At 45.8% G+C, this 26,962-nt stretch overlaps 1 protein-coding gene across 8 annotated transcripts in view; it reads right to left on the reverse strand.

The window, feature by feature from the left end:
* NF1 (neurofibromin 1) overlaps nt 1-26,962 on the reverse strand; it is a 1,379,374-nt gene that overhangs the window by 428,592 nt on the left and 923,820 nt on the right. For all 8 annotated transcript variants that reach the window (XM_069226659.1, XM_069226655.1, XM_069226657.1 and 5 more), the window contains 3 exons: nt 15,112-15,544; nt 2,731-3,071; nt 330-532 (listed from right to left, as the gene is read on the reverse strand). In XM_069226659.1, the coding sequence (XP_069082760.1) occupies nt 330-532; nt 2,731-3,071; nt 15,112-15,544 (977 nt within the window). The remainder of the gene's footprint in view (nt 1-329; nt 533-2,730; nt 3,072-15,111; nt 15,545-26,962) is intronic.

Below are 26,962 nucleotides of genomic sequence, written 5' to 3' on the forward strand. Positions count from 1 at the left end.
CTACATACACATTGCGTTTGAGTCAACATACTGTTGAACTTTCCACATGCACTGTACTAAAAACAAATTCCTCAAAATTGAATTTCTCGCTATAGCTCAATAAACAGAGGTTAACTGGTTTCTGAAATAACGAGGTAAGAAAAAAAAGACAACCAGTTTGTTTTTATACTAAGAAGGGTAAAGGTTTCCTAAAGTTCTCTCCGAAGCCTTTGCTAATGGTGCATCAGAAGATGACAAGATGTGACCTCTATGTATGAAAGGACACATACGCAGGCTTCCTAAGCACGTTGTCTTAATTGAATACATTCAAAAAATCTATTACTACTTACTGGATTTACTAAATCCGGAAATGCACTCCTCTAAAAACTCTAACGTGAGATGAGGTTCATTAGCAGCAAGAGTTTTACTAATGGAGACAATGAAAAGCGTGTTGTTTGCTGGGATGCACAGACCCGACGTTTCCAGTAACTGGCCTTCAATCTTTAAATTAAAGGTACATGTTAAGGCACACAGAAGATTATAGGCGGCAGACCTGCAACAAAACAGAAGTGTCGAATTATAATTAAATGCTCAATCGGAATGCTTCTTTTCTTAATGACCCAGAAACACTGAAAACAAATATACTTATCTAGTAAAACAATCCACCAAACCACAGAAATATTCTACACTTTTTTCTCTCCAAATTTTAAAACATTTGATTTAGGGGCTGCAAGGCTAGAGATTACTGATTAGCACTTGCCATTCACAATGTTTCCAGGATCATCCACAGAAGATGATGTTGGGATAGTTTGTCTATCTACAACTAGTTTGCAATAAATACTACTTTACAAGTGATAACCGTTGGTGCAGTGCATTATATTAGTGACTAACACATAGGGTAGGGGATTCAGTTCATGTAAACACTGTGCTCAAGATTCAATGTTTTGAGATGTGGGGGGCGGCATTTAATGTTAATCAACATATTGATGATCTAAGTAATGTTATGGAAGATACATCTACTGCAAAAGGTTAATTCCCTGTGTGTAGCATGTACCACCGAATACTCCAATATGTTTCCCAAGGTGCACTTCACATATAGTGACAGCAGTAAGTGAACACAATCAGTATCAAAAAGCAAATGGTGGTTCATCTTCAATTCTGCAAAATGGATTAATACCATCTGTTCATTGTGACATCCACATGGAATCAGTGATTTAATAAATAAAGAAAAACTTTAAATACTGCACAGCTCTTAAAGTAAAGACTTAACTAAAGAGGTTAGTTTTAAGCAGCTCTCAGAATAGATACCATTTGTAAAGCACAATACACAGAAAACATCTCTAGCCACCTTACTGACTATTACGTTTAACTACACCAGAAAGGGAGGAAAGTAAGCGAAGAGAGAGGTTTGGTAACACATTTCATTTTAAGGAATCAAGGCGGATGTCTCAATTCTTAAAGCAAGCAATTCCAGACAGCAGACTTTTGCAAAAGTGGTTCTAGGGCATTATGTTGCATAAGTGATATATAATTAGTCACATAAATGTGTATAAGACCCAAGTTATTTATCTTTCTTGTTAAAATGAAATACATGCAGCAATAAGACATTTAAGTTCAAAGGGGTCCTCGACTCAGAGACAGTGAAGAAAATTCCTGACAGATACATTCTTCTGTGTTCAGACTCTTGACTTCAAGATTATGGGCACTAAAGACTTAAGTGCAATCTCTTTACAAATCTTAAATAGAGTGAACTGCCACAGTTAAATTTGTAATGTTGCAATGCTCTCACTGGAGTAGGGCTTAAGTGCTGTAGTGTAACATATTACATTTTTCTAAAGGGATGTGAAAAAATATATTTTTGGCACACAATCTCACTGAGCCTTCAAATGTAGGCAATTATCTTAAAGTAGGACCTTTATTGCCGCGTGAGAGGATAGCGATGCAATGTATAAAGGCCCTCACCCCTATTCGGTAAGAGTGACACACTGATATGATATTGTAAGACTCGCACAAATACTTATCACAACTTTAAGCCAACTCGCAGTTGCCCGAGGGATATTTGGGGTCCACATCAGGCATACGTGGTGCGTACAAGTACTGGGGTCGGTGCAGATGGGGAAGAGCGCAGCGTAGGGCAATAGATGCTACACACTGTCTCTCTTCGGGGACTGGTTGGGCAGAAATAGTTGCACTGGGCGAGCGAGTGGATGATTGATGAGAATGTGAAGAGGGATAGTAATGCTGCATTTCCATGCATGCAGGAGGGTGCTGTGGGAGCCCATGAGGTGTTGGTGTTGGAGGGGGGGAGGGGCTGCCTACCACTGTAAAGGCTATCTGTAAAATTGCCTCAACCTCTCACCTGTCATTCTGTATGTCTCACCTGATATACTGCATACTTACTAATGATTTGTAATGACTACCTGCGTATCTGTGGCAACCTGCCTGCGCTGTACGATATCCTTCCTATATTGCCTGGGTGCTAAGCAAAATTAAAATAAAGTTTTGAAAAAAAGTTGACAAGAATGCCTTTTGTGTCTAGCAGCATCACCTCTATCTTCCTGCTATTAATTTACAGCCAATCATGTTTGTGAATCTATGGATGAACCAAAATTTTGAAGTCACGTTTTCATTATGGCCTCCAGATATCAAATACATAAGTAGGCTTATTGACTAAATGATAAATCACTAAAGGAAAGACTGTTAAAAAAATCAAGTATAAAATATTGTAAATTAGTGTGAGTAGCGCTCTACCGTAAACTGGGGTCGGAGCTTCCCAAATTTAGCAATGCAATGTTTAGAAGTGTTCCAGGGACATCCTTTGGGCGGATTTTTGTGTGCTGTGGAATAGAATCGGGCTGAGAGAGCTCCCATCTAGTCCGTATATGAATGATAGATTGCACAATGGCTTCACACTCCTGATGCATAAATGTCAGAGGTGTTCCCTGGTTGGCGATGGTTAGAGTGAACTGATTCTCATCCACAAGACAGATCTCTTCAATCTCAGAGGCATAATAAATATCATTTAGAAACACAGACTGTCCTAAGACTCTTGTTCGCTCTGCTGATGTAACTTGAACTGCTGTTGAACCCACCTGATGAGAAAACAAATAAACAATATTAATATTATATGTGCAAAAACAAACACACTCATACTGCAAAGTCCATACAGTGACGATAAAACAAATAAACCTTGTATTAATATCAGCAAAACTATCTTTTAAAGGAACTTTCCACAGACATGACATAGGTTAAGCTAGTTCCTCAATACTGTGCAATTTCTCACTTTCATGTTACAAAGATGAGTTCCTCTATAAGGTTTCATGTGCTTAATTGTAATACCCAGGTCTTCTTTCTCCATCTCGAGCCATGCAAGCTTCTGTGGAGGAAAACACAGTATGTCATGGACTGGTGTGGCTCAATTTGAGAGAATGACCTTTACTTGTCCATTCTGCTTCAGACTTAATCAGGTCACTTAACTACATTCAAACTGGTATTGCCCAAGGCCAAAAGTGGCAAACTTGCTGTTCAGAAGCTTGTTCACTGACGGATTGAGGTGAAAACACTTAAGGACTCAACAAATTAGGGAGCATTGTGGGTAACAATGTTTTTCTCCTAGTAGAACTCTACTAACTAACACCATGCAAACTACCATTAAAAATAAGAGACATGTTACACATAATTTACCAGTCTCATCAGACAGCTTTAGAACTCTGCTTTTAGGTAACAGAATTAGTGAGTTACAGAATGTTACAGGCAAAACAAAATAGTGGAGTGCAAAATAAAGGTGGCAATATTTATGATGTACTTTGATCAAATGACATATGATTAAGGAAATGGGCTTCTTCAAACAGTTCAATACACACTGAATTAAAGCCTTGGGGCATTACTGATTGGCAAGGAAAGTACTGTAAATCATGGCAACAGACACACGTGCAGAAGTCTCTCCACTACACTAATTGCATTCAAGCAAATTGGAACCAAACCTGATTTTGTTCAAGGATTATCATGCACAAAGACTATTAGTTGGTAGATGAAGAGCTCAGAATATGTACAGTACTGATGTTTGTGTGAGCGGTAAACTCTTTCCTAGAAATATTTAAAAAATACCCTTTGAATGTGCGTTTTATATGACCCAGTTTGCCATTTATTTGTTCCAAAACTGTGGAAGAGAGTAGGTTTTTGCCATTATTTATGTTTATTAATATTTATTTAACCTATACTATTTATAATTTCATCAGTTCCACCATTGTTTTTGGATAAGGGAAAGGATGGGCAAGTGGGTAAGGAAGAAATAACGGGTAGAGAAATATACAACCTGTTAGAAAAGCAAGATCACTGGAACGTAGCAAGTGGTAAAACAGACACAGGTCTGCAAGGTGTGTGGCGGTTCGAACTATTTTAAAAAGAGCGTAGACTTTACCCGTCAACACATTCAGGCTAAGAAAGCTCTTAAAATGGCTTTTGAGGAACTGATTTGCCTCACTCTGATTCCAAAATAACAGGTCAACTTCTGATTTGTTTCCGACCTCATCCTCTCCTCTAAAGTTAAGAGTCTTAAGGTACAAGAAGGAATTATTTAGCTCACAGTATATTTGAATTATCAATATTATTACCAGGACATGCTAGGCTAAAAGAACAAGTTATTTACCTTCAGTAACACCTTATCTGGTAGAGACCTATTCTAGTTGCAGAGTCCTTACCTTTGAATTTCCCCCAGGTTTCCGCTTGATCTGGAGAATTTCATGAGCAGTAACCCTGCATGCCGCTAGGTGACGATCGACTCTGCATCTGTTGGACGCAGCGCCTGCGCCTGAAATGACATTGTGGGGCCTGTATCGATGCCACCCTAGCGCCCTGACATTTCTTTTCACAACTTTCCAAGACAGAAGCGCAGAGCCATGAATGACCCTCACTACAGGTGCATAAAATCTAAGGCCCCGACAGGAGAGTCCCTGTCCCTAGAAATCAGTTCGCAGAGAGAGGAGGATGGGTGGGCTGGTAAGAGGAATCTGCAACTAGAAAATGTCTCTACCAGATAAGGTGCTGTAGGAAAGTAGGATCTTTCTGATACAGTTATTCCCACTTTTTGCCTGGTATCAGTGTGTTTTGTCTGTAGTACACTGGAATACTGCTAATGAGGACCTCAGTGTCCGTGTTCTCGCCCCTAAATTTTGTTGGTAAGCAACTTTTACACCCCACAATTGGCATACTGGTGTACCCCCGTAAGTCCCTAGTATATGGTACTTAGTTACCCTGGGTATTGGTACACCAGGTGTCCCACAGGCTTCAGCATGTGTTATGCCACCCATTGGAGCCCATGAAACCATGACTACAGGCCTGCCACTGCAGCCTGTGTGAAATGGTGCATGTACATTTCACCCAAGATATAAGGTTCATCATTTATCATGATCACTGCACTCTGATGCTATAAGTCACCCCTAAGATAGGTCCTTCAGCCCATGGGGCAGTAGCAGAGATGCCCCTCCAAAACTCCAGACGCCACTTTCTGGCCGTTTTAAGTGCAGGGAAGCCATTTTAAGGCACGTAGTGGACACTGGTCATCAAACGATGTCCAACTACATAATGGCTTTACCGAACCTCGTCATGTTTGTTATCCAACATGTTGGAATAATGCGACTACGCGGATTACAGTGTTAGTTGCATGATAACATGTACTGGGGGGTGGATTCCTTAGAGGATCCCCCATGTCTGCCTGGGCAGCCTTGCAGGGTCTGACTGCACGCCAGTGCTGCCGCTGACCCCAGACACTTTTCTGCCCCCTTACTGCTGAGCTTAACTCAGGCAGAGTAAAGCAGACAAAGAATTTCCTATAGAGGAGAGGTGTTACCACCTATCCTTTAGAAATAGGTGACACTGGGCTAGGGTGGGGGTGCTCCAGAGCATTGGACTGTTTTGAAGGGTCCATTTTGTGCCCTTCCTTGCATAAACCGGTTTACTCCAGTGCAGGAGCCCCTGGCTCCTGCTCTGGCACGAAACCACACAAAGGACAGGGGACTGACCAACATCCTGTCAAGCTCCTCCACTAGGGAGGTGCCCAGAGTTCTGCCAATTGGCCACATGATTCTGCCATCTTGGAAATAAGATGAGCAGAGGCCCCTGGGAGCATCTGACTGGTCAGTCCACCAGATTAGCGTCCCTGAGCCCCCGATAGGTGGGTCACTGCAGAAGCTATCCAAACCCCTTCCTGTGTTACTTAAGTGCTCCCCTGAGGGTGTGACACTAGATTCGTCTGCAGTACACTTCTGCAACCAGGACACTAGAACCTCTGTTGGACTTTGCCGAGAACCAAGATAAGACTGCAACTAGTAGGAGGGCTCCTACAGCAACTTTGTCCACATGCACTGCAATAACTCTACAACTTACGTGGCAGTGCATCCTCTAGAGTCACAAGGACTCTTTGTGCACTTAGGGCAACAAGAAAGAATCTGCCTTAGAGTGAAGGAGACCCTCCCCTGCATCCGTAGGCACCTCAAAGTCGACAACTGGTTTGTGGATCCTGCTGTCCCACAGGATCTTCAAGGCTCTACAACACAGGTGGTGGTTCTGTGGCTCTCCAGAGGTCTGACCTGTCTTCTTTGCATCTGAGAAGTATGTGGTCCCTCGTTGGAGCTGCTTGGCCGGAACCCCAGTGCACTGTATTTGTCGTTGCCAAGGCTTGTTGGCTCTTCAGGCCGAAGACCTCCTAGATCCGAGAAGCCCCAGCATTATAGAGGTCCAAGAATGACATCCTCTCTGCAACCCCTGCAATGTGGGCATCTATCTTCGTTGTGCTGCTGAGGCCTCCCTGCGACCCCCCGTGCCTGCTTGCTCTCCTGCTTGCTGAGAGCTGGCCCTGACTTACCTACAAAGGTTGAGTCCCTTGGACCTTGCTGATCCCCAAACCCTGCAACACTTTGTGTAACGCTTTCTTGCACTTGTCGAGGCTTGTTGGTGGTCCTGCTGAAATTCGACGACCAGTGTGGGTCAGCTCGTGGACGTCTCCTGGGATCTTCATGAATCACCTGGACACCACAGCTACACTTCCACGACAACTGTACCTCAGGAAAGCATCTCCAAGAAGGCTGGGCACTGCCCTCCTGCATTCCCCTGGGCATCTCTGGGTGGTCTGGACTCTGTCCCTTCTTTCTTTAGGTCCTCTTTTTCTGGAATCCACGCCTGGGTCCCACCAACCTGGTCCACGGGTTACAAAGGAAGGTGGACAACTGAGGTCCCCACTGACTTCAACAGGAGGTTCTGACACAACTTCACCCCTATGCACCTGGGCTCCCAGGTGTAGGTACTCCACTGATCTGGGTATCTACAGGTGGGGGCATGTTTGAACCTACATTGTCTCAACGGGTTTCCTCTGGGAAGGGTCCTAGAGCATTAAAACCCTAACCACAACTTTCCCATGCTATCCTATGTACACACGGGGGGTAACATTTCTGCACATGTGCGCCTGGGGAATCCTAACTACTTACCATTAAATGCTTCCCCAGTCCTGAAGATCCTTGGGGTATTTGCAACTGCTTCACGCCCTCCCTGATAAGCTTTGGCTGCTCGCCACAGCTACCCTTCGAGAGCTCTGGTTATCTGGAACCACTTACACTATCACTAAGGGTTGCCTGGACTCAGTACAGGGTGCCTTACCTATAGATCTACACCATATACTGAGCCAGCCTACTACAGGCGCTACCCAAGGTAAGTAACTTGATCAGCTGATAGAGGCTTCTAGTTGCAGATTCCTCACCTTTGAATAGATAACCAAGCAATAACAACACCGGGGATGGGTCTGCAGGCTAAGATCATACTAGAAAGTCCTGCAAACGGATAAAGTACCTGTCAGTAGAGACCTGACTTTCCAGACAGATATCAAGGACTGGAACTCTGCATGCTAATGCAGTGGTCACAGCTGTAGCTCAAGTAGAATGTGCACGCAAGTCCTCATGGGGTTGCTTTTTGGCCAGTGCATAGCAGATCTTAATGCAGAGTATGACCCATCTGGAGATGGTCCGCCTCTGCACTGCCCAACCTTTCTTCGCATTCACAAAACTGAAAAAGAATTGATCATCCATACGGAACTCTTTTGTTTGATCAAAGTAGAACATCAATGCTCTTTTTGGGTCCAGATGGTGGGATCTCCCCTCTTCCTTAGAAGCATGTGGGGGTGCGTAACAAGTAGGAAAGGTGATGGATTGGTGTACATGAAAGGATGTAACCACTTTTGGCAGAAAAGAGGCCCTAGTGTGAAGCATCATTGTCAGGGTAGCTAGAAAGGTAGGGCTGCTTAGATGACAATGCTTGTAGCTCACTCACCCTGCGGGCAGATGTAATGGCCCCAAGGAAGGCTATTTTCAAGGTGAGAAGCCTGATAGGACACTTGTGGAGAGACTCAAAAGGAGCAAAAATCAGAAAAGGCAAAACCAAATTCAAATCCCATTGGGGCATAATAAATGGGGATGGAGGAAACAGAAGTGTAAGACCTTTAAGGTACCTATGTATAGTTAAACAAAGAAGAAATTGCAGACAAATAGCCTTTCAGAGTGCCCTGCTTGGCCAAAGAAAGTATAAACAACAGAAACCAGGAGAGAGGCCAGAAAGAGCATCAAAAGACTTGTCTGTACACCATGCCACAAATTTCTTACAACAACAGGCGTATACTATTTTGGTGGAGGGACGCCTAACTGCCAAGATAAAGTTACAGGCTTCGGGCAGAAGGTCAAAAGCTGTCAACTGCTGCCACTTAATCGCCACGGAAGAAGGCGGAGAGTGAACAGGCTTGGGTGCAGAACCCTCTCCTGCTGCTGTGACAGATGAGCCTCCCGAAAGGGCAGTCTGATCGGAGGATAGATGAATATGCTCAGAAGCTTGGGATACCCGACTCTCCATGCCCAGTCCGGAGCCATAAGGTTTACTTTGGCTGGGCCGTTCTTCATCTTCATGAGAACTTTGAGCAGACGTCGTATGGGTTGAAAGGCACACAGGAGGCCTGAGTTCCACTTGTGATTAAAAACGTGTCCGATTGATTGCTGCCTTGGAAACTCAAAACGCGCAAAAACTGCTGACATTGGGCATCCTTTGCAGACGCGAACAGATCTAACCAAGGCTCTCCCCACTGCTGAAAAAGACCTGGCTCCACTTCCTGATGGAGACACCATTTGTGATATGATAGACATTTTTGGCTGAATTTGTCTGCACTGGCTTTTAAAGAGCCCGCCAGATGTTGAACCACCGGTGATATGCCCTGCTCTTCCAGCCACGTCCAGAGGAGCAGAGTCTCTATACAAAGGGCCCACAACCCTACCCTGCCCTGGCCTGCTTGTTGCAGTACCACAAGGCGGTGGAATTGCACATGAACACCTACATCATCCTCTTCTTGACAGAGGGAAGAATTGCTTAGCCGCATCGCACAGAGCTCCAACTGGTTTATGTGGATTCTGGACTCCGCCGGAGTCCGGATACCTCTGATCTCTATCTCTCCCAGATGGCCACCCCATCCCAGAAGTGACACATCAGTCACTACTGTCATATCTGGTTGGGGAAGGAGAGGAAACTGCCTCTGACCCATTCGCAGTTCGTTAACCACCACTGTTGATCTTGTTCAGTTGCCACCGAGATCCGGACCTTGTCAGAGAGATTCACCTAAAGCTGCGCCTACTGGAACTTCAGATCCTACTGCAGAGCCTTCATATGCCAATAGGCATGTGTCACTAGCAGGATACAGAAGGCCATGAGTCCCAGCAGCCTCAGTCATTCTCACCAAAATCTAGGACAGAGGCTGATGCATCAGCATCATAGCTTGAATATCCTGAACTCGCCGCACAGGAGGAAAAGCCTGAAACTGCAATATGTCTAGAACAGCTCAGATGAAAGGGTGCTGGAAAGTGCCCCTTTTTGACATGATCAGCCCCACTTTTTGCCTGGCATTTGATGCAATTTTAACTGAAAGTGCACTGGGTTCTTGCTAACTAGGTTCCCAGTGCCAGATCTATTTCCCTAAAACTGTACAATTATTCCCCAATTGGCAATACATTTGCCCCCCCTCCCCCTTTATGTTCCTAGTAAATGGCACTTCTGGTACCAAGGGCATGGGCACCAAACAGTCTTTGCTCTATGGCGGTCAGATGCAAAGCCTGCTCTGGGAGAGGTGTTTTCACACCACACCCAACAGGATGACCTGTGAATCTGCATTCCTTCAAGTCAGTCCCACCCCTAAGATGCACTGGCTTATGCGGACAACTTTCAGAAATCTGCCATCTTGGTGTTGGCAGATTTAGGAACTCTGGGACAGGGTTATGCCCACTTCCCACAGGAAGTGGTCATATTGGGGAGTGTAGTGACCTCAGGGGTATGTAGCCCATTGCCTACTACTCTACACTCCCAGAAACACACCTAAATGCAGTATTTATGGGAGCCCCTGGAACCAGGAAACCAGATCACAGTGACCTGACGAAGGACACTCCAGAGACGCAAAAAGTGAGAACTGAAGACCGGTGACAGACTTGACACCTACCCTGACAGCCTGCCCGCTAACTCCGACAATTGTGCCAAGTCATTTCATCCTCTGCCAGCCTTAACCACAGCACAAATACATTTTGGTGGAGTAGCAGAGCTGCTCCCCTGCATCTGTGCAGGCATCCAAGAACCACAGAGGAGTACTCCGGACCATCAAAACTGCCACCAGACAGCATCACTGCACCCGGGCCTTCCAGCCCGTACTGAAGTGGGCCAGGGTTACCAACCTAGTCCTCAGCCTCTCCAGAGACAAAGTCCATCAAGGGTTTCCCTACTGTGACCATCACACCGATGCCTGCAGCCTCTCTGTGCAGGACCCCTTCAACCTCGGCCGCCTCCAGTGATGGCAACCCGACAGTCCACTGCACCTCTGCACCCGGACACCCCAAACTGATGAGAAGAGGACCACTGGTGTCTCTGCATCTCTTGTGAGACTTGAGCTCACCTGTTGGTTTACCCAGACTGGTCCTTCAGTCCACGCCTGAAGCCTGTTTCTGGGGGCTGTCTTTGGGCCCTCTCCTCCAGGACAGTCACCAGTGTCACACCAGATGGTCCAAGAACCCTCTGCATATGGACACCACAGACCAAGAAGATGATGATTACTAGTGTCCCTATGTCCCTGAGCATTGCAAGAATCAAGCCCACTTGGTGGCCTACCCTGACTGGATCCCCAGTCCAAAACTTCAGCCTCTTTTCCACCAGATCAATCCCCATTGCCTAACACTAGGCACCCAATGTCGTCCTACACCTCTGCACTTGGCTGCACAAGTGCCGCCTGGTATGACCTGGTGGTGTGGCCCTGACCCTTGCCCAATACATACTTCAAGTCCAGGAGGTTGGTCCCGTAAGTTGCTGTACTATACCTGTTTGCTGTCAATGTTTTTCCTCCATATGATAACATTGCAGCTTCCAGAAATTGAAGTGTTGACTTTTCAAAACTGTAAAAATTATTCTTACAAAACGTACTTACCTTATCAAATTGATTCTGGTGCCAAAATATATATAAAGATACTTGTTATTTTTGTAGATTGGTGTGGATATCCTCCTCGAGTCATGTGTCTCACTTCTTGGCTATATGACTATATGCAGATGTCTCATACTCCTCTCTAAGTCTAAGGCTGCTTGACCACACTGCCCCCTAAAAAGAGCACCTTGGGATTGCTAGAGCAAACCCCTGCACACTGGTAGGGGAACCCCTGGACTCTTTGCACGGTATATCTCATCTCAACCTCCCACAAAGGCAGCATCTGAGAGGGAGTCAGGTGTGACTTTGGCATGTTTATAGTGAACCCCAGCAAATGCAAGAGGGCCGCAGTAGTCTGGAGGTAGGAGACAACAGCCTGGGGCAAGCCAGCCTTCAACAGCCAGTCATTGTGATAGCAGAAGACTGGAACCCAAGATCTGCGCAGATGAGCTGCAACCATCGCCATCACCTTGGTGAGCACCTGAGGGGCGTTTGTAAGGTCAAAGGGGAGCACAGTTGACTGAAAGCGCTTGTGGCATACCGTGAACCACAAAAAACACCACGGGGCAGGCAGGACGAGTATATGAAAATAAGCATCCTGCAAGTCCAACGCTACTATCCAGTCTCCTCGGACCAGGGCAGATAAAACCTGAGCCAGAGTGAGCATTTTGAACTTCTCTTTCTTGAGGAAGAGATCGAGGGATCAAAGGTCTAGGCCACTGTCCTTTTGGGGAACCAGAACCACAAACTACTTCTGGCACTGGAACCTTCTCTATAGCTCCCTTGGCCAGGAGATCCGTAACTTCCTCGCAGAGAAGGAATAAGTGATCCTCCGTCATCTGATCGTATGATGGTGGTCTCAAAGGGGACTATCTGCAAAATCCACCAGTCTGACGTGATGGACTGCCAGCAGAGCAGGTGAGGGCGCATCCTGCCTGCAACTGGTCCTTGGTGGGAAGTCAGAGTAGTAAGGCTTAGAGGCTGCTGCGGGGTGCGTGGGGGATTGGCCAGACCGCTGGCTCCCTCATCCATAAGTTCGGTGAATCTCACTCCTTTGGCCACACAGAGGCTGAGTAGCATGCGCAGCATGGTGGGTGGCTGGCAATGGACACAGTTGGAGGCCCCTTCCATAGCCACAAAGGGGCGAAAGGCAGACTGGGGAGACGAGGGGACCAGGGACCCGACTGTAGCATGAGAATCCTTAAGGTGTTCAAGCACCAAGTCTGTCTTATCTCCGAAGAGACAAGTGTCATCAAAGGGCATGTCCATCAAAATAGCCTGGACATCACCCCGAAAAGACAGACATCCTCACCCAAGAATGGTACCTCAGGGCCACTGTCGACGAAACCACTCTGCCCAGTGAGTTGGCCGGGTCAAGTCCACAAAGGAGAGTAAACTTTGTGGGGTCTCTCCCATTGCCAACAGCCTGAGAGAGTACAACCATGGTCTACTCGGGGTCCTGTGGCAGCACTTGCGCAACTGTATCCCACTGCGTGTGGGAATAACAGCCAAAAAGGCATGTTGTGTTCACAGACCACAATGCTATGGTGGAGGAAAAAACAAAGCTTCTTTCAAAGTGTATCCAACCTTTTGAATTCCTTATCTGGGATTGCGGAAGGGTACGCATCCTGAGAAGTGGAGGCTTGGATGACCAAGCTCTCGGGGTGGGGTGTTGCGTCAGAAAGTTTGGGTCCCCTGCAGCAGGGCGATGGCAGGCAATCGCAACAGGACCAGGTATCCAGTAGGAAATCCTTAAGGTCTTGATTGTAGGGGAGCATGGGTTCAAAATAGGAAACCCCAGGCTGAAGTACTTCTGTCAGGATGTTAGACCTGACTGCCACCGAAGGCAACTCAAGGTCCAAGACCTCAGCTGCTCTTCTCACCACCACTGAGTAGGAAGCCCCCTCCTCCGTAGCAACAGTAGAAAGCATGCCAGTATCTGGAGAAGTATCCAGTCGGTTGGCCTCACGGAATGTATACACCAGCTTCTAGGTCTTGGAGCTGGCATTCTAAAGGGTTCGGCCACCCTCCAATTTCTCACCATAACCTAGCCCACAGGAAAGGCGTTCAGGATCAGACATTCAGGATCCGACATAGGAGTCGGCATGGTGCCGACCCTGGGGGAGGATGGCACTGGGGTGTCAGGACTGGAGTCACGGAAGGTCTGAGTGGGACGACAGATGCCAGTCCGGATCCAGGACTGGATACATGGGTACCCCCTGGCGCCGCAGCTGCGAAACCCCATGGAGCCGCTTCTGAATCCAAAGGGCCGAAGGCATTTCGGCAGAGGCCGGCTGCCTGAAAATGAGGCGCGTGGCCTCATAAAACTCTCTAAGTTGGGAAGGGGTTGCTCTGGCTCCTGGAAACCCCGGGAGGTGTGGAGTCGGCCCAGGTGAAGTTCCTAGGAACGAGGCCTAGAGCACTAATGCTCCCTCCTCTCGGCAGCCAAGGAGAAGTTGAAGAATGCTTCAAGTTCTTGCTCTTCTTCTTGTGCCTCAACTTACGTGATCATCCCGAGGACTTGTAGTGGGACGATGAAGATGGAGGACTCTGCAACCGCTCCTGACTTGGACCTCGACTTGCGTAGTCAAGCATCCGGCCAGCCATTAGCTTCAGGCACCGCTACCTCAAATCCTTCGGATGCATGGCCTGAGACTCAGAACACAACTTCGGGTCGTGGGCCACGCACCAAAGACACACAAGGCATGTATCCGCCACTGACATCACCCAATGCCATGACCCTCAGGGCTTAAACATGGCCTTCCTCAATGACTTCATTGACGCACCAGGAGTAGAAAACATGAAAAATCTTCAGTAAAAAGTTGAAAAAAGGACAGTCAAAAAGTGACTGCGGGGTAGCTCCCTTCAGATCGGCACTAGCTGGTGCAGACAGAAAAGAATTGATGTCAGTGACCCCGGGTGGCACCTATACAGGACCCGCAATATCATTTCTGGCACTGACGATAAATGTAGAGCTGATCAATGCCACCTAATGGCATAAAGGGGTACTGCTCAGAAAATTCTACGGATCTAGCTGATTCCTCGGAGGGGGGGGGGGGGATTTAAAGGTGAGGAATCTGCAACTAGAAGTCTCCATCAAAAGTCTTCGCAAAAATTGAACCTCTAAGCAACTACCAGCAACCTAACTACGATATTTTCTACAATGAAACAATTTTAAATGGCTACACAGGAGATAATGTGGCTTGCATTTGCAATGACAGATATTACATATCGAGGCACATGAAGAACGTATATGCTACAGATGCGGTAGGAGTACTAAAGGCCCATTTCACTGTCTTTTTTAATATGAAATGCCGGAAACAGGTACAATCAAATTATTTCACTATTGTTGTTCCTGGTCTTCAGGCAGGATAGCAGGGCCTAACTCTGCTTCTGAATGAAGTCAGAACAAGTATGGGGAAGACAAACGTGAACCAGTCCTATAGCTTAAAGAGCTGGAATTATGAAGCAGGAAATGTGTTAAATGAACTTCAACTCTAAAGCCCATTTGGTATTAACTCTAGTACAAAGTATTTCTCTTAGTGTGGAAGTACGTTAATGTATTTATTTAGAAAAATCTGCACTATGAAATTTGATGCAATAAACAGATTCCTACCTCAATATTCTTCAAATGAAGAAAACATACAACTTACTTTAATTGAAACTTTGGTGTCCTTGTGGGCAAGCTTCAGGGCATTGCTGAACACTTTCAAATCCTCTTCCAAAGCCAAAGTGGCTGCTGGTAGTTTTTGCTGATCGTGTTCAATGTGCTCAGCCAATTTTCCAGATGGGTCGATGAAAATCAGCCTTTTGCTTCCTTTGAGGCCCGTTAGGAGTCTTTCGTGGTATTTGGTATATTCTCTAACCCAAGAGTTACAATTGTAGATGTACACTGCTGTGACATTTTCATAAGCGAAGCCAGGGAAAACCACAAACCATTTTGAAAGGAAGTCTGTTTTAAAACGATTACTAGGTCCAGCATGGGTTAGGTCCACTACAATCTCATATGGCTTCGCATAGTATGGCTTCAAAGTCAAAAGCACATGATAGATCAGCAGGTCTCCATTGATCTGGCCTGTCTTGAACCTACAGAAGGAGAAAATACATCACACAAGGGCATTAAAAGATTAATTTTAAAGCTATCGTAACACCTACAAAGTCTCTTTTCAAAGAAAATTACAAAACAAACAACATTTTATTAACTATCAATTTGCACAATTGAATGTTACAGAATACTGTCCCAGTTAACATTGTGCAGGCTAAATCTCAACAAGATACACTGCAGCGGCAGATGGTTCACTGTCTGGATCCTGGAACACTGTATGTAAATCATTAGCAATCTAATGATCCCTAGTTTTGTCAATGTAAACCATCAGAGTCTGACATAGGTCTAAGTGATGGAGCTTCTCCTCCTCTATGGTGGAATGCAGGGAATGGATGAATGTCAACAGTGTAATGGATGAGCCAACATGAAATGGGAAAATCATCTTAGGCAGAAAGGATGCCTATGTTTAAAGCACCAACTTGGCTGGGAAGAACGAGGCAAAATGAGTGTGAACGATAAGACCATGCATCTCGCTCACTTGTTGAGCTGAAAAGACAGAAATAACAAAGACTGTTTTTAGAGTGAGAAGCCACAGAAAATGTCTGTGCATAAAAGGTGATACCATCAAAAAGTTAACAAATAAATTCAGGTCCCGTTGGAGGATGATGAAAGGAGGAGGAAACATATGGGGCTTTCCCCTAGAAAACACATTACAATAGGTGACGTGAGCAAAAAAACTGATCCAGCAAACAAAGCAAAGTAGAAAGGGGAACCCCTCCCAAATGTAGCAGCCCAGCAAAAACAGCCAGAAACAGACCACATTAGTGGAAAATATGAACTGGCCATTAGAGGGGGGAACTCCAATACTCAATTATCTGAATTACCACTTGTATTTAAGATAAGGCTATTAACAATGCACAAACCTTTGCCACCCAGCCTAATACACATTAAGTTTTGATGGCTAATATTTAATACATTATAGTGTGTCGCCTAGATGCTCGGAGGAAGTAGGTCTGGGCAACATATTGGAAAAACGTGCACTATTTGTGCTCGCTTTTTCTTCATGCTTATCAATGTTTATCAATCAATAAGGCACCTAAGCACTGCGCCTCCTTCCCATGAGTGTTTACTAAAGTTATGGTTATTTTAGTTGAAAGGTTTGTGGGTATGTTCAAAAAGTGGACACTGGCATGCATTCAAATGTTTATTGGGAACAGTTGCTTCTGGAGAGGACATTAGGGAGGGTGGTGGTGGAATCATTGTGTTTAAGTTGATTGATTTGAAGCATCTTCTAATAAACAGTAAGATGGAGCAAGATATGACTCAGGTCTACTGTAGATGCTGTTAATATTGGAAAGTCAACATATGCAACCATGTAATTTCCTATATACATATATGTATTTGAGAGTCTTCCATTGAGGGTTCAGCACAGTATAGAGGGTGCGGCCACCTTTTTCAGAAACCATTCTCTTTTCTAATGAAGGATACATCATAATACCACAGACCCTTCAAGGTTAAGCATGGGCACTGATCAATGTCCATGAACCTCCTCTACTAGTAATGAAGAAATTACACTTACTGACATAGGTAATTACATGCACTCACCATTTGCCACCACCCAGGTAGGTGGACACATGAGAACCATTATAGGCTCTGAAATGTGATGCAGGATATTTAAACCTGTGTGAAACATAAGTCTTTGGCTCTTTGCCAATAAATTTGGCTTTTGGACTGAGTTGCCTGGAGAGGATGGCAAGCAAGGGTAATAACATTTAAATTATTTTCTACAACACAACAGTCCTTCTATACACCTGATACTTTATTTTTGATGTGCAATGTTTGTTGGACATGAGAGAGAAGCTGGAGGCTGAGTTCTCTGCTGAGGAACTCTGGGGCTCTTAAAGTAATGAGGTTAGAGAAAACTCTGGCACAAATGGTCTCCAAGCTGAATTCTTTAGCCAACTTTTCGGAGTTACTGCTCCACACCTATGGAATATGCTACAATACTCTTTAGCAGCTAGACCCCTTTCAGAGGGCTTACAAATTGCAACAATCACAGTAAGACCTAAGCATGGGACACCACCAGATCAGTGTTCCCCTTACAGGCCGATCTCCCTCAATAATACAGAGACCAAGGTTTTATAGTAGGTCATGGTAAGAAAACAGTAACGGTGATCAGGCCACTCGTCCACCCAGAGCAAAACTGTGTTATGTCTGGTATACTTACTAGGAACAAAATAAACTTGCCAGCGATGCTTATATAAGTCTGATCCATGCACTTTAATCTTAGTCGATTTTGAGAAACCCTTTCACGCAGTGGCGTTTGTAATAGCATCTCTTAGTCCTTGCTAAAATGAACCTAGGTCCCGAATTCATACAGGCTATTAAAATCCACATACTAAGTTGAAAGCCAACGTGTGCGTAAATGCTTCATTGTCCTTCATCCCCAACTGGAAGGGGAACCAATCAGGGAGGAGGATGATCGCTCACCCCTCCAGTTTGCATTTGCTCCTGAGCCTCTGGCAGAGTGCATCCAAAGAAACTCGATGGTTCAGGGGCAGAGCTGGGAGAGATTAGAAGAGGATAAGGTGTCTCTATATGCGTATGGTCTGTTTCTATTTGTTTATTATCCACTATGGTGCATTAGATGACCGTTGCAAATGTTCGGCATATTTGGGGAGATATGGTGGCCTAAAACTTAACTGGGATAAATCTATCCATTTTCCTACACACAAAAGGAAGCAGAGTGACTGATTGGCAGACTGACATGAGATGCAAGCACATAAAATGTTATGATCTTTGAGGCATAATCACTAATTTGAGGCTTATGACCCTCGGCAGACCCCACCGACCCTCAAAACCTTCAGGCCCATCTCACTACTTCCATTTCCTGTGAAAGTAATTGAAAAATCAGTCAACAGCCAATTCACCACGTTTTTAGAAGACCAAAACATCCTCTACATCTCCCCATCCGGATTCAGGTCAAACCACAGCACTGAAACAGCCCTCCTGGACGCAAGAGACGACATCTGCTCCCTACTGGACGGGGAGAGACGGTGGCACTCATCCTACTTGACCTCTCAGTGGCTTTCAACACTGTCTCCCATCACACCCTGATAAGAAGACTCCACGAAGCCGGCATCAGAGACAAGGCCCTTGACTGGATCCAATCCTTCCTCTCCGGCAGAACACAATGAGATAGACTCACCCCCATACTTGCAGATCCCACACCCACCACCCTCAGAGTGACCCAGGGATCCTCCCTCAGCCCCACGCTGTTCAACGTCTACATTGCCCCGCTAGCCACCCTCGTCAGAAGCTACAGGATAAACATCATCTCCTATGCCGACAACACCCAACTCATCATCTCCCTCTCGAACAAACCCGACAAGGACAGACAACTCCCACAGAGGCATGAAAGCACTCGCCAACTGGATGAGAGACAGCAGCCTTCAACTCAACACAAACAAGACAGAAGTACTCATCATGGGCCCTCAACCCAACGCATGGAGCGACTCCTGGGGGCCACACACTCTCGGAAACCTGCCCACCCCCGCCAGCCAAGCCCACAACCTCAGAATCATCCTGGACCCCGACCTCAGCATGAATCATCAAATCAACTTAGTCACCTCCACCTGCTTCCGCACCCTTTGCAAGACCTTCAAATGGATCCCCTCAAACATAGAAAGACTGTCGCACACGCCCTCATCACCAGTAGACTGGACTACGGCAACACACACTATGCCAGAATCAACAAAAAACTCACCCGCAAATTGCAAAACATCCAGAACGCCGCCGTCAGACTGATCCTCGACCTACCCCGACACTGCCAACTCTAAGAATCACTTTCAAGATCCTCACCCATGCACACAAAGCCCTCCACAACACCGGACCAGCCTACCTGCACCAGTGACTCAATTTCCATGTACCCTACAGGGCCCTACGCTCAGCCCAGCTCTCTCTCGCAGAAGTTCCCCACATCAGGAAAACCAGAACAGGAGGAAGCTCATTCTCCTACCGTGCAGCCACCGCCTAAAATACCCTACTCATCCACATCAGACAAACCACCTCCCTCCCCAGCTTCACGAAGGAACTGAAGACATGGCTTTTTTAATCCACCTCAACGGTACACGCTACACTCCCACCAGCCCCTCCCAACCCCCCAGCGCCTTGCGACCCTAACGGGTGAGTAGCTGCGCTTTAAAAACACTGATTGATTGACTGATCATGCGTTTCCAATGTTTAAGTCTCTCTCAATGGGGGATCTGAGAGCAAGAGGCAAACACCAACCTCATTAATGGGGTGTATGGCAATTTACAAAATTGTTGACCTACCAAGAATTATTCACAATACAGAACACCATTTCAAAGTGTCAAAGCAGTTTTTGATGAGGATCGCACAAGTGCTGTACTCGGTCATGTGGAAAGGTGGAGCCCCACAAGTTGCCCTAGTCTAGATAAAGGCTGTTGATACACATGATGGGGGGTGAGGGGGCGTCACTGCTGTTAAATCATAATATCGGGAGGCCCTTCTAATTACAGACAATGAATGGCTGATAGGAGGGATCCAGCCTTCCCCTGAAGCACGACCTGTTTTACGAGACACCCCTTTGGACTTGCTGCATGGCAACAGGTCACCTGAATATTTTTCCATGGTCGCAAAACGGGTAACTCTCTTGCAAGCAAGCATCACTAAACAGAACTGGTTGGCCAACAACGTTACTGAAGAACCAACTGTGGATATGTAAGTGGTCGCCTACGATGGCAGCACTACCCAATTTTCCACCTATGGTATTTGAATGATGGCTCCTGTGTGGAAGACACATGAAATGGTGATTACATGAAATAACTTGCAGACCTGAATCTGACTTTTAAAAATTCCAATTCTTTATATAAATATTTGCAACCTTAACATGTTGGGTCATATCACCTCTGTAGGAAGGTAGCCTCTTTCTAGCCTTGTTACCCCCACTTTTGACCTGTTTGTGAGTATATGTCAGGGTGTTTTTACTGTCTCACTGGGATCCTGCTAGCCAGGGCCCAGTGCTCATCGTGAAAACCCTATGTTGTCAGTGTGTTTGATATGTGTCACTGGGAATCTGCTAGCCAGGACCCCAGTGCTCATAAGTTTGTGGCCTGTATGTGTTCCCTGTGTGGTGCCTAACTGTATCACTGAGGCTCTGCTAACCAGAACCTCAGTGTTTATGCTCTCTCTGCTTTTAAAATTGTCACTGCAGGCTAGTGACTCATTTTACCAATTCTCATTGGCACACTGGAACACCCTTGTAATTCCCTTGTATATGGTACTGAGGTACCCAGGGTACTGGGGTTCCAGGAGATCCCTATGGGCTGCAGCATTTCTTATGCCACCCATAGGGAGCTCAGACAATTCTTACACAGGACTGCCACTGCAGCCTGAGTGAAATAAAGTCCACGTTATTTCACAGCCATTTTACACTGCACATAAGTAACTTATAAGTCACCTATATGTCTAACCCTCACTTGGTGAAGGTTGGGTGCCAAGTTACTTAGTGTGTGGTCACCCTGGCACTAGCCAAGGTGCCCTCACATTGTTCAGGGCAAATTCCCCGGACTTTGTGAGTGCGGGGACACCATTAAACGTGTGCACTACATATAGGTCAATAACTATATGTAGCGTCACCATGGTACCTCCGAACATGGCCATGTAACATGTCTAGGATCATGGAATTGTCACCCCAATACTATTCTGGAATTGGGGGGACAATTCCATGCATCCCCGGGTCTCTAGCACAGAACCGGGTACTGCCAAACTTGCTTTACGGGGTCTCCACTGCACCTACTGCTGCTGTCAACCCCTCAGACAGGTTTCTGCCCCCCTGGGGCCTGGGCAGCATGGTCCCAGAAAGGCAGAACAAAGGATTTCCTCTAAGCGAGGGTGTTACACCCTCTCCCTTTGGAAATGGGTGTGAAGGGCTGGGGAGGAGTAGCCTCCACCAGCCTCTGGAAATGCTTTGATGGACACAGATGGTGCCCCCCTCTCTGCATAAGCCAGTCTACACCGGTTCAGGGATCCCCCAGCCCTGCTCTGGCGCGAAACTGGACAAAGGAAAGGGGAGTGACCACTCCCCTGACCAGCACCTCCCAGGGGAGGTTCCCAGAGCTCCTCCAGTGTGTCCCAGACCTCTGCCATCTTGGATACAGAGGTTTTGGGCACAATGGACAGCTCTGAGTGGTCAGTGCCAGCAGGTGACGTCAGAGACCCCCTCTGATAGGTGCTTACCTTTCTCAGTAGCCAATCCTCCTTTTTGGGCTATTTAGGGTCTCTCCTCTGGGCTATTCCTCAGATAACGATTGCAAGAGCTCACCAGAGTTCCTCTGCACTTCCCTCTTCAACTTCGGCCAAGGATCGACAGCTGACTGCTCCAGGACGCCTGCAAAACTGCAACAAAGTAGCAAGACCACTACCAGCAACATTGTAGCACCTCATCCTGCCGTCTTTCTCGACTTTTTCCTGGTGGTGCATGCTCTGAGGACTGTCTCCCTTCACCCTGCACTGGAAGCCAAGAAGAAATCTCCTGTGGGTCGACGGAATCTTCCCCCTGCCAACACAGGCACCAAACTTCTGCATCACCGGACCTCTGGGTCCCCTCTAATCCTGACGAGCATGGTCCCTGGAACACAGGAGCTGGGTTCAAGTGTCTCCCACAGTCCAGTGGCCCTTCTGTCCAAATTTGGTGGAGGTAAGTCCTTGCCTCCCCACGCCAGACAGTAATCCTGTGTACTGCGTGATCTGCAGCTGCTCTGGCTTCTGTGCACTTTTCCAAGGATTCCTTTGTGCACAGCCTAGTCTGGGTCCCCAGCACTCCGTCCTGCATTGCCCAACTTGCTGATTTGGACTCCAACGTAGTGGGACCCTCCTTTGTGACTCTGAGTCGACCGCTGTCGTCAAATCTTCTAAGTGCCTGTTCCGGTACTTCTGCGGGTGCTGCCTGCTTCAGCGGGGGCTCTCTGAGTTGCTGAGCACCCCCTCTGTCTCCTCCTCCAAAGGGTGACATCCTGGTCCATCCTGGTCCTTCCTGGTCCCCAGCAGCAAACAAAATCCTCAACCGCGACTCTTGCAGCTAGCAAGGCTTGTTTGTTGTATTTCTGCGTGGAAACACTTCTGCAACCTCCAGCACGCCGTGGAACATCTTCTGAGTAAAGGAGAAGTTCCTGGCCCCTTCCGTTGTTGCAGAATCTTCGGCTTCTTCCACCCGGAGGCAGCCCTTTTGCCCCTTCATCCGGGGTTTAGTGGGCTCCTGACACACCCCCCTCCCCCCCCGGACACTTGGACTTGGTCCCCTTCCTTTACAGGTCCTCAGGTCCAGGAATCAGTCTTCAGTGTTTTGCTGGTGGTTGTGGTTCTTGCAGAATCCCCTCTCTCGACTATACTGTCTTTCTGGCGTAGTAGGGTAAATTTATTCCTACTTTTCAGGGTCTTGGTGTGGGGTATCTTGGACACCCTTACTGTTTTCTCAAAGTCCCAGCGACCCTCTACAACCTCCCATAGGTCTGGGGTCCATTTGTGATTCGCATTCCACTTTTGGAGTATATGGTTTGTGTTGCCCCTAGGCCTATGTCTACCTATTGCATCCTATTGTGATTCTACATAGTTTGCACTACTTTTCTTACTGTTAATTACCTGTTTTGGGTTTGTGTACATATAATTTGTGTATATTACTTACCTCCCAAGTGAGGGTATCCTCTAAGATACTTTTGGCATAGTGTCACTAAAATAAAGTACCTTTATTTTTAGTAACTCTGAGTATTGTGTTTTCTTATGATATTGTGCTATATAAGTGGTATAGTAGGAGCTTTGCATGTCTCCTAGTTCAGCCTAAGCTGCTTTGCCATAGCTACCTCTAACAGCCTAAGCTGCTAGAAACACCTCCATTCTACTAATAAGGGATAACTGGACCTGGCACAAGGTGCAAGTACCAGAAGGTACCCACTATAAGCCAGGCCAGCCTCCTACAATCTCATCACACGATCCCTGACTTTAACACCCTTAAAGCAAAGCTAACTATAAAAGTCCTCAAAGGCAAGTACGTCATGGATATACACTAATCAATAACACCTCAGACCTTTTTCTGCTTCTGCCACTGATAGAAAGATGGGAGTGACTATTGGAGAATGGATAGAGCCCTTGAGATTGCTTTCTTTGCTTAGACTCTGCCTAATCCAATTTTTTTTTTCACATAAAATGTACTACAATACCAAAGAGCCTGTGGCACATGGACAGAACCTATGAAACTGTGCTCTCAGCCTATAGGTGACTTCCTCCACATTATAAGGATGTGATATGGCGATCACAAACACCTAGTTAAAAGTAGCGGGCATCTAAATGGTTCTGGAACACCAGGTGGCCTTGCATGGTTTCGTTAAGGATCTGCACCTAGTGAGACATGCTAAGAAATTAATTATCTTTCTCCTTGCCAAAAGAAACTTGGTCAAGTACTGAAGCCGAATATGGCCTCGCAGGTGGGAGAATGGTTGAGCTGACTGAACCTAATAAATAATCAAGGGGCCGTCTCGAAAACCACATAAAAATCTTTGGCATTTCATAGTTTCTAATTTAGAACCAAAGGGACATTAAAGAAAGGGTAATGTATATAGTGCCTTGCAGCTGGAGGATACCCCTGAGATGTCATCACATTAGGTAACTCTAACTGTACTGCTGCATCCTGCAAACTCTATGAAGGACAAGTGATGTTCAACTTTTAGAAATCCTTGTTAATAGCTATTTGGTCATTCATTAAGTGAATAATCAGTATTAGCGTGGTCTCAAAAAGTCATTTCAACGATTATCCTGTTGTCACTTGGGGTAGGGGAATCATGACAAGGCAGAACTCAAGCACTAACTCAGTGATGAACTGATTACCTTGGGTGATACACTAGTGCTGAAATCCAATGTACTTCTGAAGTAAATGAATGCACTTCACACACCCAAATAAAACCAATGAACCTATAAATTTCCCTATCAATTTGAGTCACCAGTGCTGTCAGGCATATCTGGAGGCTGCACACTGAAGCAATTGCAGACACACCTTTCCACGCCACTACCTAGTTTAGTCTTGCCCACGATTGCACAATTGACTGCTGCACTGAAGAATAATTTCGTCTTGACCCAGAGTTGAAAAACGACTATGAATAACTGCATGCATGATGCACGGAAAAAAAGAAAAAAAGGCAGACATCTATGTGACTTCCTGTTCATGTGATGGTGAAGATTTGTACATCTGAGGTAACCATGCCCCAGCCGAGAGGAAGTGTCTCATCTCTGTGGTTTAGTTCTAAAATCTTTTTAGCAGCTGAACAAGGAGCAGATATCGAATGGGACGGTGGCATCCATACGAACGAACGAACGCTATATACGAGTCACTATTAAAGACCGACGGCAAAGGATTATTTATTCAACTACGTGGATGAAACCTTGAAAGGTTGGACGCCGGCTGGGGATTGGAACGGGTAGGTCGTACGTTTAACTGAATTATGATAATGTATGTTCAACAAAAGGAAACCGTGTGTCTTGGAGTGTTTTAAAAAAAAAAAAAAAAACAGCTTCACTACAAGTGTGCAACTAAAGCTTTACTAATGAGACTATCTTGTGGAGCAGTATTTAACAAACATCATTTTGCATCGCTGTAGCTTCACCAATACAATTCTTTGATGTGTATCTGGCTTCGCAATCCTATTATGCCTTGACAAACACACTGCTGGAACATTCAGTTAGAGTCTCTCTAGAACGTTCAAATTGTGATTTGCTTGTGTAACGCCTCATACAACTGCTGTGACCCTAAATCACTTTATGGGTGGTTGGGCAAGAAGCTAGCCTGTCAGTTGCACGTTTGCCAAGGTATGGGTTCCCGGAGTGACCTGTGTGGGAAGCATTGTGTGGTGTGGGCCAGGTTCGAATGGGTGCTCTAATGTTGTGAAAGGCGTGTACATGCACCTAAGAAAGAACTGAGGCAGGAGAGAGTTTGACAGATATTTACATTTACAGATGCATACCATGTCTGACAAGGTCATGATTGTCGAACACTCGGGTTTTTTCAGCTCTCCATAACTAAAGCTGGTTTTTGAACATCATTATTTTTGCTGGGATCAATTCCGGTGATGGCTTCTGTAAAGAATGCGACAATGTGCGACGTACCACTAATTAGGAGGGAGGCTTAGTCTGGAATGATGTTAATTTGGTAATCTGTGCAAAATGCGAGATGCAAGAAGATGGGTAAAGTTTCATAGTTGGCCTGTGCGAGTGAAGAAGGCCATGAAAAATCTGTGCCTTGCCAATGGAAGACTGTATAACTCTTAAGGAGTCTGGTGACAATGTGTAGGTGTAAATGTTGTCTGGTTGTAACGTTCTGGATTTGCTACAGTCTGCAGAGTATGATTACAGTCTATTGTAATCTGGATGTGAAGGGACCAAGGCTGTGGTGACCTGCACCATTACTGGGAACCCCAGATGTAAAAATATTGTACTGTTGATTTGAATGTTGCCGAGTTAAGAGAGTGATTGGTGGGACTTGGTGTAGGTTACAAATCTGAGGATCCTGGTTTGAGAGGAGTAGAATTTAAAGATGCTGCACGTGGTTCAATGGTTAACAAATTGGATGCATTAGCACAGTGAACAGGATTACTGATTTAAGGGATTTTCCAGCTTTAATACGATGTCTGTATCGTCAACATAGTTACGGAGGATAATTTGATGGGGTTGAGGATGACCCATTTATCCATTGAAGAAAAAATGAGCAATGATGGCAACCTGTGTAATGCTGGTGACAGAAATTAAAGGTGTGATGTGAAAGGAAGCTTGAATATGATATGGGATCCTTCTGCCTTGTGGGAAGAGATCTAACCGTGGATGGTACCTTGAATTTTGACAGCACCTATTGGTGTGTTGCAACATCTCAAAGGCAGGTGAGAGATCTTGGGTTTTAGTTTCTTGAACTTATAAATAAGCTCCCTCCGTCACTACAAGCCATTGTCTTTTTCACAACAAACAAAATCAGATGTGAGACTCTGTAGCTTTTAGATGTAATCTTTTTTAGAATCATTTGCCTTTTGCTCTTTCTGTATAAGAAGCCACTAGCGTCAAGAGGGCTGTGGTTGTATAGGTGCCCATAAAATAACACTACATAGCAGAAACCCCTAATACAGCCCCAGCATTCGACGGCCCTCATGATCGAACAGAGCATAGTATAGAGAAGTGGTGGATGTGAGAGGAAATCCAGAATCACAACTTTTTTCAAATTCACAAGGGCCATCATAAAATGTAAAGATTACCTCCTCAACATAGAAGCAGCCAGTACAATAGTTAAACAAACTTAGAGGTTTATTCTATCGCCTTTCACCTTTGTCAAAACTATGCCACCGCCCGCTCAAATCCACATTAGGGCGTCAAAACAGGAGACCAAAGATCTGATTAATGCGATGAAG

The sequence above is a fragment of the Pleurodeles waltl genome, chromosome 3_2 (genome assembly GCF_031143425.1).
Source record: "Pleurodeles waltl isolate 20211129_DDA chromosome 3_2, aPleWal1.hap1.20221129, whole genome shotgun sequence".
NCBI lineage: Eukaryota > Metazoa > Chordata > Amphibia > Caudata > Salamandridae > Pleurodeles > Pleurodeles waltl.